Source organism: Parasteatoda tepidariorum, chromosome 12 (assembly GCF_982258835.1).
Source record: "Parasteatoda tepidariorum strain Cologne lab strain chromosome 12, Ptep-v5.0, whole genome shotgun sequence".
NCBI classification, from domain to species: domain Eukaryota; kingdom Metazoa; phylum Arthropoda; class Arachnida; order Araneae; family Theridiidae; genus Parasteatoda; species Parasteatoda tepidariorum.
The window spans coordinates 44276619-44291304 of NC_141766.1; the positions used below are offsets into that span (position 1 = coordinate 44276619).

The 14686-nt window shown below is 28.2% G+C and overlaps 1 protein-coding gene across 4 annotated transcripts in view; it reads left to right on the forward strand.

Moving 5' to 3' along the window:
* CRMP (Collapsin Response Mediator Protein) overlaps nucleotides 1-14686 on the forward strand; it is an 89484-nt gene that overhangs the window by 19946 nt on the left and 54852 nt on the right. The window contains exon 1 of one of the 4 annotated variants that reach the window (XM_016048421.3): nucleotides 2949-3106. The exons of 1 other annotated variant lie outside the window; for it this stretch is intronic. In XM_016048421.3, coding sequence (XP_015903907.1) covers nucleotides 3092-3106 — 15 coding nt within the window. In that variant the 5' untranslated portion in view covers nucleotides 2949-3091. Of the gene's footprint in view, nucleotides 1-2948; nucleotides 3107-3547; nucleotides 3578-3861; nucleotides 3892-14686 lie in introns of those variants that run through there. 2 more of the 4 variants (XM_043040295.1, XM_071188414.1) reach the window with 2 other exon arrangements.

Genomic DNA, 14686 nt, shown 5'->3' on the forward strand with positions numbered 1-14686 from the left:
GCAAAATATAATATTTGAGAAAAATGACTCTTTAGAAATTCGAATCAAATTCTCTCAAATGTTGCATTTTGCCATGTTAGCATTATTCTTTAAAATAATGAAAAAAAATCGTATACCTTATACTTAAATTTTTTTAAGGGAGGTCCGTTTTTTATTTTGCTCACTGTTCATCAATAATATTAACGTGAATAAAATGTTTTCTGAATCTCATTCTTGTGTTAATTCTTTAAATATAACATTGAAAAACTTCCCTTTAACTTCTCACTGATTGGGTTTGCGATCATACATTCCATGACGAGGATGATCTCATAGAAAAATGTGATTGTCTTGCTCGTGAGTTCTATCACCCAGTAAAGTTTCACCTTCTTCAAAATGCCGTCTGTATATAGGCTTCCTCTAGCATTCTATGACGAGGATGATCTCATAGAAAAATATGATTGTCTTACTCGTGAGTTCTATCACCCAGTAAAGTTTCACCTTCTTTAAAATGCCGTCTGTATATAGGTTTCCTCTAGCATTCTATGACGAGGATGATCTCATAGAAAAATATTATTGTCTTACTCGTGAGTTCTATCACCCAGTAAAGTTTCACCTGCTTTAAAATGCCGTCTGTATATAGGTTTCATCTAGCATTCTATGACGAGGATGATCTCATAGAAAAATATGATTGTCTTACTCGTGAGTTCTATCACCCAGTAAAGTTTCACCTTCTTTAAAATGCCGTCTGTATATAGGTTTCCTCTAGCATTCTATGACGAGGATGATCTCATAGAAAAATATTATTGTCTTACTCGTGAGTTCTATCACCCAGTAAAGTTTCACCTGCTTTAAAATGCCGTCTGTATATAGGTTTCATCTAGCATTCTACGACGAGCATGATCTCATAGAAAAATGTGATGGTCCTGCTCGTGAGTTCTAGCACCCAGTAAAGTTTCACCTTCTTTAAAATGCCGTTTGCATATAAGTTTCATCTAGCAATATTTTGGAGTGTGCATATTGTCGAAATATCTAAAAATGTAAAAATATTTTTTTTTCAAAAACTTCTTAGTTGTGAACTGAGGGAACTTCTTAGTTCTCTCAAAATAGGAAGAATAAAAAACGAAAACTAACATTTCATTTTATTAATCCATCGTAAATAAAAAGGAGATAAATTAGGATTCTTTTTGGTGAAAATAAATCTAAGGAGCTTTCGTAAATCGTTCTTTTGTTAATTTTGTTAAAATAAGTTTGCCAACTACCACTACGTTAAAACAAGATTATGCATCATATGAATTTCTCTGCTTTCGAATATAAAAAAAAGATTTTTAAAAGTGTTTTAAGTTTGATATTAAATCGTAAAAAATGAACAGACATAATTAAAAAATGTTTAAATGGATCTAATAATATTTAGAGCAACGTCGTCTGTGAACGAGTTTTTTGTTGGACCACCATTAAATTATTTTATTGCTTATTGATCATTATTAAATAATTATAATAAAAATTTGTAGCATTAGTAAAATATTATTAAAACAAATTTATTTCGAATCAGTTTCGGGTTTGAGTTTGAAAACTTAAAGCTTAAAGAGCAAAAATAGAATTAAAAAAGATAAAATGTGACGGATGCAATATTTTTACTAAATATGATGTAAATAAGATTCTTACAATTTTATTACATTTCAAAGCATTTTTTCCACTTTCAAAATCCGAAGCAAGTCAGGCAAAAACTGTTTTAACCAATTTTTCCTGTTAAAAATATGCCATAAATAAATAAATAAAATATTTGAGGAAATAGGCCATCTAAAGCTATTTAAAATATATGTGAAGAAGGCAGTAAAAGAACAAAAGCCTACTATTGGCTGTAGTACTACTACTGGTAGTAGAAAAATAACTTTATTGGGTTTTTATGCTCATCATTGGAGTGTATATCTTGTCATGTTTTACTTATTTTTCTGGCATGAAATTGTCTATTAGTAGCCATGATCCAAGATTATGATTACAATTGGCGCTTACTTATTAAATATATTTTGGTACTATATTGGTACTAATCTGCATTAAAATATATTTTCTTGATTTAGGAGAGTTGTTAACATTGTAATTTTTTGACAAAACATTTCAGCACTTTCTAGTTTTGATTTAAATGAGAAATAAAAACAATATGAAATAATGAGAAATAAAAACAATAATGAACATCATAATAATTGTTATGCTCTAATCATAATTTTAAAAAGAGTGTTTTGAATTAATTTTTTTTCCTACTATTTTCATTGCTAAATTTCTCTTAACGAGGTAAAAATAAATAAATAAAAAATATTAGGTGCAATATATTTTTGTATCATAATTTGTACAAGATTACCGAAACATAGTTGTTATAAATTTACTAGAAATAATGCAAACAATTTTTGAAAAAGTTGAATAAATTATAAAGCACTATTTTCATTGCTAAATTTCACTTAACGAGGTAAAAATAAATAAATAAAAAATCTTAGATGCAATATATTTTTGTATCATAATTTGTACAAGATCAGCTAAACATAGTTGCTATAAATTTACCAGAAATAATGCAAACAATTTTCGAAAAAGTTGAATGAATTTTAAAACAAGAAATAAGAAGTTTCAATTTTCAAAATCAATAGCAAAACTGTCAAAATATGTTCCACAAATATTAAAAAAAAAAAAAAAAAATACGAATAAATAAATAAAGCGGGACTTTTTGTACTGATCTGTATGACAACTTGATGACAAAAATAAATCATTTTTTTCCAAACATAGAAAGAACAAACAAAAAGGATAAATGTTCTCGTTTTTTTTTTCTCGTAAAAATTTCAAATAAAAAAATAATAAATTTTAAATCAGTAGCACCTTTTCAGTCACTTTTAAATGACGTTGAAGAAAATACGCGACAGAGCATCTACCTCAAGTTAAACTTTATTGTCTAGGAGTAAGTAAGTAACTTGGCAAAGTTTTACAGCGTTTGAGCCAAAAAACAGTTAACTTAAAAGTAAGTCTGCTGAATCTTAAGATTGGTCCTACGAATTCTCTTTTAAGACAGAAGATTTTTTAAGACTTTATCACTTCATTTAATTCTCACCACTCATTTATCCTTACATCATTTATGAAAAAGATAATGGTAAGTGAAAATTTTTAAACATTTTAGTGAGATTATCTTGTTAATGTTTTGAGTCATAGATTCAAAACTCGATTGATGAGTACAAAGTAACAGTGCTGAAATATCGTTTTTCGTTCACCACTCATTTATTCTTACATCATTTATGAAAAAGATAATGGTAAATGAACATTTTTAAACATTTTACTGAGATTATCTTGTTAATGTTTTGAATCATGGATTTAAAATTCGATTGATGAGTACAAAGTAACCATGCTTCAATATCGTTTTTCGTTCACCACTCATTTATTCTTACATCATTTATGAAAAAGATAATGGTAAATGAAAATTTTAAAACATTTTAGTGAGATTATCTTGTTAATGTTTTGAGTCATAGATTCAAAATTCGATTGATGAGTACAAAGTAACCGTGCTGAAATATCGTTTTTCGTTCACCACTCATTTATCCTTACATCATTTATGAAAAAGATAATGGTAAGTGAACATTTTTAAACATTTTAGTGAGATTATCTTGTTAATGTTTTGAGTCATAGATTCAAAATTCGACTGATGAGTACAAAGTAACCGTGCTGAAATATCGTTTTTCGTTCACCACTCATTTATTCTCACATCATTTATGAAAAAGATAATGGTAAATGAACATTTTTAAACATTTTAGTGAGATTATCTTGTTAATGTTATGAGTCATAGATTTAAAATTCGATTGATGAGTACAAAGTAACCGTGCTGAAATATCGTTTTTCGTTCACCACTCATTTATTCTTACATCATTTATGAAAAAGATAATGGTAAATGAAAATTTTTAAACATTTTAGTGAGATTATCTTGTTAATGTTTTGAGTCATAGATTCAAAATTCGATTGATGAGTACAAAGTAACCGTGCTGAAATATCGTTTTGGTTCAATTTTTAAATTTTTATTTACAATATTTATAATAAAAGTAATGAGAAATGGTAATCAAGATCGTAGTATATGCTAAATATTCCTAAATCTACGAAATATATTTTAGAATTAAAATCTTGCTATTATCTTAACACTAAACATACCAACACGGAATATATACCTATTTCTACCATAGCCAATCAAATGACCAGAATTTTTGTTTTTTGATTGAATGTATGAAATATGGATGTTAGGAAGGAAATAAGCTAATAAAACTTTATTATAATTAAACAAAATTGTATATTGTCAATTTTTATGTATTACAAATACAAAGAATAAGAATTTTCAATTCTTTGCTCAACGTATTTTTTACATACATATTTCCATTGTACATTTTCCGCAAACATATTTCTTCTAATTATTATTATTTCTATAATTATTATAATTACTCTTATAATTATAAGAGTATATAAGAAATATAATTTTTATAATAAATATTATTTTTTCTAAGAACTTGTGCTGTCTTGATTGTTTCGACATTTTTCTGGGTAAAAACTAACAGTTAGTTAAAAATGAAGTAAAGCTATCAAAATAGAATGTAAGCTACTTACCAAAACATTTAATTTTTGTACTTTTCCGTACAAAAAAAATGCAAAGCTAAAATTTTAGGTACTTTCTTGAAATTTGAATTCACAGTTATTCTGATTGAACTAACTACGCAACCGTCTTTGTATAAATATACAACTAATCGAATGCAATACGTTGAACACGCATTATATCGTAATTTCTGATCTGATAACCATATAAAGCAGTAAATTGTTCTCCCTGTTAAATTACCGGTTGCGGTAAAAATAGGTATACTACAAGTATTATTCGAAAACAACAAAATACAAAAAACATAATGATAATAGAATATCAACTGTATATAATTGTTAGAAAAAGTCATGAAGTCAAATGTGCAAATACGATAAGCGCATTTTCAATGCAATGTTTTTATTTTGAGTCATTAGCCTCTAAATTAAATCATTGACTTCTAACTCATTTCATTCAATCATATAATTTTAATTCATAATATTTATTACGATAACATAAAAGAAAAACTTGATATTGTTTTGTTAGTTTTATCAGGAATCAAAATTGATTTACGAGATAATTAATGTTTAATATAGTTTTCGACTTGTCATAAAATTTTGATTTACAATATTTATAATAATTTCGGAAAGTGAAATTTTTGTATTATTATAGTGATTTTATTTTGATATTCTTTTGAGAAATCGACTCAAATTTGTGTGAACTAAGGTTAAATATCGCTCATTTGACTTTAATTTATAATATTTATTAGAATAATGGAAAGTAAAACTTTTTGTAACGGTATTTTATTGATATTATTTAGTAACTGTTTTGAGTCATAAACTCAGAATTGAATCACTGAGTTCTAACTAACTGGGAAAAAATATCATTTTGGTCTATTCATATAATTTTAATTCATAATATTTATAACGATAAAATGTAACGAAAACCTTTTTTTTTTTGTAAATTGTAATTATTTTGTAATTGTTTTGAGTCGTAGAAATCGAAATTAAATCAAGAGATAACTGATGAATACTGTTTTCGATTTGCAGAAAATTTTGATATTCAATATTTATGACGACATTGGAGAATGAAAATTTTGTAAATGTATTTTAGTGATTTTATTTTGATGTTCTTTTGAGTAAATGACTCAAATTTGGATCAGTGAGATTTAGGTAACTGAGGTGAAATATCGCTTTTGTTAACTCATTGAATTTTAATTTATAATATTTATTACAATAAAAGGCAAAAAATAAAACTCTTTGTAAATGTACTTTGTTGGCATTATTTAGTTATTGTTTTGAGTCATAGACTCAGAAATGAATCACTTAGGGGAAGAAATATCGTTTTCGTTTACTCTTGCAATTTTAATTCTTAATATTAATTATGATAATAGAAAGTAAAAATTATTGTAAATTAACATTATTTTGTTATTTTTTAGTTATAGAATGAAAGTTGGTTAGGTCAGGTTTATTGTTCTGTAACATGTTCTGGTAAAAATAGAATTTACGGTAAAAGGTACCGACACCCTGAGTGCTGGTATTTTTTACCGTAATTTAATCCGAAATTTTTTGCAGTGTGGGTGTACAGGGAGGATGATGGTAAGAAATGTGTCTTGTTATACCTTTCATTAAAATAATTTCAAACTTAGAAACCGTCCTTAAACCTCTCAACTTTGAATTCGTTTATCATTTTTAATTTGATTATTTTTCTTAATTTTGATAAAATATATTCAAGAATTAATTGTAAGAATTAATTTTAATAATTTGCTCACAACTATATATATTTTGTAATGAGTTATCAAAAGACATTGTGAAAAGATTGTTTGATTCTTGAACAATGACTATTTTTTGTCAATTCGATTACGAATATTAATCAATTTCAATTTATTGTGTTTGCTTAACGCCATACATGGCAATACTTTTACTTTCGTTACTTGTAACGAAAGTAAAAGTAAAAAGTACGTACTTATACTTGTATTTACTTTGCTTTTTAAATTTAGTACTTTTACTTGTTTTTTCGTTACTTTTTTCGGAAAAAGTGCAAGTATTTGTAACAAGAATGTCTAAAGAAATCATTACTTTTTTTGGAAAAAGTTCAAGTATTTGTAACAAGAATGTCTAAAGAAATCGTTACTTTTTTTGGAAAAAGTTCAAGTATTTGTAACGAGAATGTTGGAAGAAATCGTTTCTTTTTTCTGAAATTTTTAAAACATTTTCCTTTTCAAAAAAGTTTTTTTTTAAATTTTTAAATTAATTTTTTTAATTTATAAATTTAATGTATTATATATTCTTTAACATCTAACTTCTTTTTTCAAACATCTTTAAGGATTGCAATTTCCCGAAAGGGAGAGGGCGGCTGGTGGGAGGGACCGTGAAACCTTTAATGGTTTTTACCTGTATATGAATACAATTTTTTTACCTATTTCTTTAAACAAAAATCATAATTTTATCGAATTTTTTCAGCAAATTAATTTGTTACAAAAAATTAAGAACAAAAAAAACAAAATTTCTGAAGATTTAATTGTTTTAAAATGAACATAATTTGAAAATTCCTTTCCACATGCAAACATTGAATTTTGATTTCTCGTTTGGTTTCTTTCAACGTGCACTATTTCTATAGAAATTTGTAACATTTTCCTTCATTTTAATGTTTTATACCTTTAAATTAAAATTTAATACATTTTAAATAAATTTTTTTAATGAAATTTACGGTTACTTAATGTAATTTAAAATCGTTACTTTTTTTTGTTTCGTACTTGTTCTCTTTTCTTGTTACTTTCAAAAATCAAGACTTTTTACTATCGTTACTCTTGCTTAAAGTACTTATACTTTTACTCGTTACTTTTAAAAAGTAACTTACTCATATATGCTTAACACATTTATTAAAATAACTGTTACTCTTAAACTGTTTCTTAACAGATTTAATAGAACATCGGAAAAAAGGATCTTATTTTTGAGTTCAAGTGCAACTTCCTCATCACTCAAAATGCTAAAAATAAAAGTGCTTAAAGTGGAATCTTTCGTTTTTTATTTACCTATTTCTATTAGTGTTCCAAAATAAATAAAGGGTTTTTCTTTTCTTTCTTTTAACAAATTTTCGCTGCTAAATTAAAACATTTTGAAATCGATAGCTTTATAATTATTAAACTGGGAATCTGATATTCTCATTTCGTTTAAATTTAAATTGACTTAATTGTAATAATTTAATTGTTTCAATTTAAATGATTTAGTGATTATCAAATATTTATTTCATTTTTAAATCTTAAGTATTCTATTCAAACCATGAAGACTACAATCTAGAACACAAAAGTCCAATTATTAAATCAGAAATTATTATGTTGTTCGTTGATTTTTAATATTTCCTTGTAGGTAGACTTTTTTCTGTTGACATGATTAAGAACATTATTAGTTGTTAACTTTTAATGAGTAGTAGTTTTTTGCTCAAATAAAAGATAAATAGTAATTAACTCTTATTAATTAGTTGTAATTGTTAGATTTGATTATTAATGGTAGAAATTAACTCAAATGAATAGAAAACAAAATGATGAATAATTTTCTAATTATTAATAATTTAAAATTATTAACTATCTAGAGCAATTGTTTAAGGGTAATTTATTTTTTTATCCATAGATCGAATTGTTGTATGCATTATTTCTAAGTTGGCAGTTTTCAAATTCCTTAATTACTTTAATTTGAGCCACGATGGCTCAGGGGACAGAGCATTCGCCTTCCAATGAGGTGAACCGGGTTCGATCCCGGCGATGACTGATCGATACGAATTCCGCATCCGGCTTGCACCGACCACAGTGCTGACGTGAAATATCCTCAGTGGTAGACAGATCATAGGCTAGAGTCCCCTTGCCGTCAGGCCAACCGTGGGAGGTTCTCGCGGTCTTCCTCTCCATGTAACGCAAATGCGGATTAGTTCCATCAGTAAGTCCTCCACGAAGGCAAATTTCTCCCAATACTTGATCCAGTAGTTCCCTTGTCTTCTGGATTGGGTTCAAAATTACAAGGCTATGGAGTTGAACATTAGTAGTCGTAGAACCAAAAATTGGCTCGGCTGTTAAACGACGGTTATAAAATATAATAAAATAAAATAACTTTAAGTTGAGCCGTGGTTGCTCAGGGGATAGTGTGTTCGCCTCCCAATGAGAGGACTCAGGTTCTAATTCCAGTGGTAGCTGGTTGATACGAAATCTCCTGGCTCGCATAGACCGCAGTACTAACCTAAAATATCCTCAGTGGTTGACGGATCATGGGTTAGAATCTCCCATTGCCGTCGGGTTAACCGTGGGAGGCTTCTGTGATTTTTTCCCTCTCCATATGAAACAAATACTGATTAGTCCTATCAAAAGGTCATCCATGAAGCCTAGTTTCTCCCAATGCTTGATCCAAGAGATTCCTTGTCTTCTGGACTGGGTTCAAAATAACAAACCTACGGAGTTGAACATTAGTAGTCGGAAACTCTGAATTGGATTGACTGTTTAACTGTTATCAAATGAAATTACCACAAGGAATAGAAGTTAATGAAACTGCCCTTCAATTTCGGTGATTTTTATTTCAAATTTTTACTGTCTATTCTTTCTTCTCTTTCAATTCAATACCTTAAGTATTCAGCTCAAATCATGAAGATTGCAATCTAGTACTTCAAAATCCATAGATTAGAAAAGTAATTCATTTGTTCGTAGATTTTAATGTTTTCTTGTGGATTACGGTTTTTTGTGATATTGTTACATTATGTAATTAGTAATGACTTTATTTAATGAGTATCAGTTTTTAATTTTAAGATTAATAATTGTTATTAACTCTAATTAATGATTTGTAAATACTTGTTTTAAGTAATAATAGTATTTATTAACTCTAAACACTCAACTGTTCTATCTTTAATTGCTCGACTTCACGCGTAGGTCATAATAAATTATCACAACTGTTACTGTAAATGACCAAAATTGGTGGTTGTTGACTTGCAACGGTGAATATTAACAATCACATAGTCGCTTTGGTAAATGTCCGAAATATATACTAGATCTAGTTAAGTGCCACTGTCTCGTATGCATTTGCCCGGTATGCCCTACATCAATGTTTTTAAAAGCCAATTGCCACTGCCCAGTATGCATTTAATCAGTACTCCAAACACTGATGTTTCTCCAAATCTATCATCAGCAAATGTTAAAATATCGAATAAATATAGTAATATCAACGAATAAATTAGTATCAGATCGGATACTACAAATATTTCGGACATTCACCAGTGAAAGTCGACATTCTCTTGATTTCTATCATTCACGATAACACTACTACTCAAAATGCTATATCTTATACAATTAATTATAAATAAATAAATTTTAGATCTTCTTCCAAACTTTTTCCGATGGATTCGGATTTCTCACAATTATAAAATTCCTTTATCCAAAGATAGTCCCATGTAAAATGTAAGTTTTAGTAATTATTTATTATTTTATTTAATGATGGTCGATAAGTTTTTGAATAGTAAAGTATACAGTTTCATTTTAAGGGATGTAATTTTAGATGGCAAAATACAAAATTTGAGCGAAATCTCAGTTCCTCATCAGACAGTTCCTAAGAAATCGAATTTAAAAAATATGACTTTTTCAAAATCTCTTGATTTTTCAGGAACTATTTAACCGATTTTGCTCAAATTTTGTATTTTGCCATTTAAAATTTCAATCTTTAAAATTATGTAAAAATTGTATATTTAACAATTCAAAATTATTTGACTGTTATTAAATAAAATAATAAAAAATAATAGATATTTACTAAAAGCTATATTTTGCATGGGATTATCTTAGGATAAACGTGTTTAATATTTGTGCGCAAATTTTTTTCAATTCGTTTGAAAAATTCGCGAGATACCGCGAAATACGTAAAAAGTAAAATTAACATTAAGGGGTCCAAAATTTAGACCGTTCGAAAAATTCGCGAGATACCGCGAAATACGTAAAAAGTAAAATTAACATAAAGGGGTCCATAATTTAGACCGTTCGAAAAATTCGCGAGATACCGCGAAATACGTAAAAAGTAAAATTAACATGAAGGGGTCCAAAATTTAGACCGTTCGAAAAATTCGCGAGATATCGCGAAATACGTAAAAAGTAAAATTAACATTAAGGGGTCCAAAATTTAGACCGTTCGAAAAATTCGCGAGATACCGCGAAATACGTAAAAAGTAAAATTAACATGAAGGGGTCCAAAATTTAGACCGTTCGAAAAATTCGCGAGATACCGCGAAATACGTAAAAAGTAAAATTAACATTAAGGGGTCCAAAATTTAGACCGTTCGAAAAATTCGCGAGATACGTGAAAAGTAAAATTAACATTAAGGGGTCCAAAATTTAGACCGTTCTCCTGAACAAACTATAGTGACTATATTTCCCAGATTAAAGCTACTCCCTATATTTTGAGGGTTAGAAATCCGAACCCGTTAGAAAAAAAGGAATGTTTATTCAGAGAAAGTACGTTTTCGTTTCTGATTTCGTTACTTAAAATAACGTCTGCGGTAAATAATTAGCATATTTCAAGTCACCCCCTCGAGCCTTTAAGATTGAGTTCTAAAACGTGAAGATCTAATCATTAAATCAAAAATTATTCAGGGTGGTCCGTTTTTTATTTTGCGCTCTGTAAAAACTTAAATCTAAAAGCAATGCTACGGACTAAAAGTTTATTACCTTAGAATTGATTTTTTTGTCAGTTATTTTAATATCTGTGGTTTTTCCCATTTCGTGAGATGATTCATTTGAGGTGCGTGAGTAGATAACAAAATAAATTAAGAAAATAAGCCTTTTTGACCAAATCAATATTTTGAGTCATTTTCAAAACCCAAAAGAGTATCTGTTTCATTTGAATTTGAATAGTGTTCACATTTGTTAAAAAAAGTTCTTGAATTGTATTTATCAATTTGACGCCGGTTTTTTATGAAGCATATTTAAAAATATGTTTCATAAAAAATCGGAAAAATATCGGAATATAAGGAAAAATCTGAAAAAAATTAAACATATTTAAAAATATGTTTCATAAAAAATCGGAAAATATGGAAAAATATCGGAATATACCGAAAAATCGGAAAAATATGAAACATATTTAAAAATATGTTTCATAAAAAATCGGAAAAATATCGGAATATACGGAAAAATCGGAAAAATATGACACATATTTGAAAATATGTTTTATAAAAAATCGGGAAAAAGTATTAAAATACTTTTTTCATTATTTTTTATTAATTTAGTTCAAAATAAGTGAAAAATATTATATTTAGCATTTTAATAATTTACGATTATAAAATACATCATGAAACACCTATGTCTTTTTCTGCGTTAAAGGTAAAAGTTTCCAAACACGGCTCACAGCCAAAGAATAATTTTTCAAATTTGCACTTATTTACTGTTATTTATTTCTAAAACAACAGTTAGTCAATATCAAAATGTCTTTAATTTACAAAACCAATTGTAGATAAATTTTAAATCTACATGAAAAAAAGAAAAACATTTATCAAACTACTTTTTTGAATTTTATATTTTAGCAAAAATACAATTCCAAAAATCTAGCAGCGGTTTTTTTTTCTGCTGTGGAACCCTAAATGATCGACCTTCTTTTGGCGGAACCCCGATAATTAAGGAATAAATTTCATTAGCAATTGCGGAGAACTGTGGTGGCTCTGGGGATAGAGCGTTCGCCTTCCAGTGAGGTGTACCGGGTTCGAATCCCAGCCATGGCGGGTCGATATGAATTGCGCACCGGGATCTCACCGACTACAGTGCTGACGTAAATTATCCTCAGTGGTAGAGGGATCATAGATTAGAGTTCCCTTACCATCAGGCTAACTGTGGGAGGTTTTCGTGATTTTCCTCTTCCTGTAACGCAATTGCGGGTTAGTTCCATCAAAAAAGTCCTCCACGAAGGCAAATTTCTTCCACTACTTGATCCACGAGTTCCCTTGTCTTCTAAATTGGGTTCAAAATTACAAGGCTACGGAGTTGAGCATTAGTAGCCGTAAACGGAAAATTCGATCGGCTGTTCAACGACGGTTATAAAAATGATGAAAATAGAGGAAAGGTAAAATTTTCAGAAGTATTAAGTATAGTGGAATAGAGAAATATTAGGTTATTTTGTGATAAGATTGTTGGATTAAAAATTATTTCAGAATTCTATTTTTTTTTATCTATTTAAACTGTACGTTAATTAATAACGTTCATTTTGGTTTTATTAACCAAAATTATGTTTTTTTAACCAAAAATGTCATTACCTCACAGTACTGTAACTTTACCAGAATTTTTTTCTCCCTTTAGATTTTCATTATGGACTTTTTAATACTTACAATCGAAGTAAAATTCAAATGTTTCGAACATGTTCGAACAACTTAAAATAGGTATAATATTCACAAAAATCAAAATATCATGCTAATTATTTATATTATAATTCCATAATTAATATCGTCATACTCTTTTTACGCGGAATAAACAGGTTTAAAAAAAATTTCATTCGATAAAAATCGTGATATAACCTTTCAAAAAAATCTTTTTTTCGATAAAAGTGCTTTTAAAATTTGCCAAAATTTATTCAAGAGACGCACTGATGAAGATGCATTTTATGTATGTGCATGTTCAATCATGTATACAAATATTTAAACTTAAAAAAAAAATTTTTAAATAATCAGCTTAAAAAATGATCATCGATGTTTTACTCACTATCTTAAACCTCTGATTTTCTAAACGTAGCTTTGCAAGAGGTATTAGCTTTCCCATATAGTTAAGAAAAACTGTGTGTGCATTATTTTAACCTTATCTGTATGCATAATACATTTAAATAATAAAGATAAATATAAAGAACTTGATGAATTAATATGTGATCAATAGAGATCAAAGAAAAAGAGTTACTAAAGGTTACATTTGCTAGCAGTAAAAATATATCATGCACAAACAAATAGAAAGATCAATGGATAAATTGCAATAACAATAGAACAATGAAATGTGATATCAGTGAAAATGCTTTCAAACTAATAAATATCTTAAATTAAATATAACATGTTTCAAGGATTGACCTTTTGAAAAAACATGTTAGCTAATTTGGGAAAGGGAAAGAAATTAATATCATTGTTTGCAGAACAACGTGAACTTTAAACGTCAATGAAGGCAAAATTTTGAAGCAAAAATAGTCCCAGGATATTGTTACTGAATTATTTCACTTTAATTAAAACAAAGATGCAAAAATGAATACAAATATGTTTTCAAACTTATAAACTTCGTAACTGGAATCTAAGTTAAATATAACTAAAAAACACTTATTGACAATGGAAAAAGTTACTCGATATTGCTACTGAACTTATTTTAATCTGCTAGGTAGAAGAGGAATACGCGAAAAAGTTACAAATAAGTTTCAAAACTAATAAATATCATAAATGAAATATAAATTAAGTATAACATGTTGCAAAGATGGACCTTTCAAGAAAATCTGAGTGAGAGTTTTCTTTTTAAAGAAAAGATCGAAACATTAGTAACATTATAACAAAACAACATGATCTTTTAGTCATGTCAGTGTAGGTTGGAACTGATAATTAAAAAACTTGCACGATGTGTGTATTAAACTCATACTGTTAGAAATTTCACGGAAAAATTAGTTTAACAAGTTTATTTGTTATTTTATCATATTCCACCAAAGCAGTCAAATAACCGTAAAAAGATGGAATTCAAACTGTTTACGGTGAGAAAAAAAATTTTATTGACTGTTTTTTATCTAATACAATTAAATAACCATCATTTTATCAACGTCAGCAAGGCTCAGAGATAAAGTGAATTGAGCTCACATTCTTCGAAAGCTGGAAGCTAAGCCATGTGATAAGGATTGCGAATTCACATTTTTTCCCACCATCAGATGCTTAACATAACAGCGGATGCCAAATAATCTTATTGTTATAAGTGTGTGGTGGGCAACTTACGAAGCCACTTAGTTCCTTGTTTCTGGGTTCATACTTTAGCCAAGAAGGCTTATCTATCAATCCCATGGCCGACTGATCAGGGGTTTAAATTCCAGGGATGACACCACGGTATTTTTTATTCCTTACACATGAGGATTTTCAATGTCCTGTACTCATTTGGTGACCCAGGACTTTTGA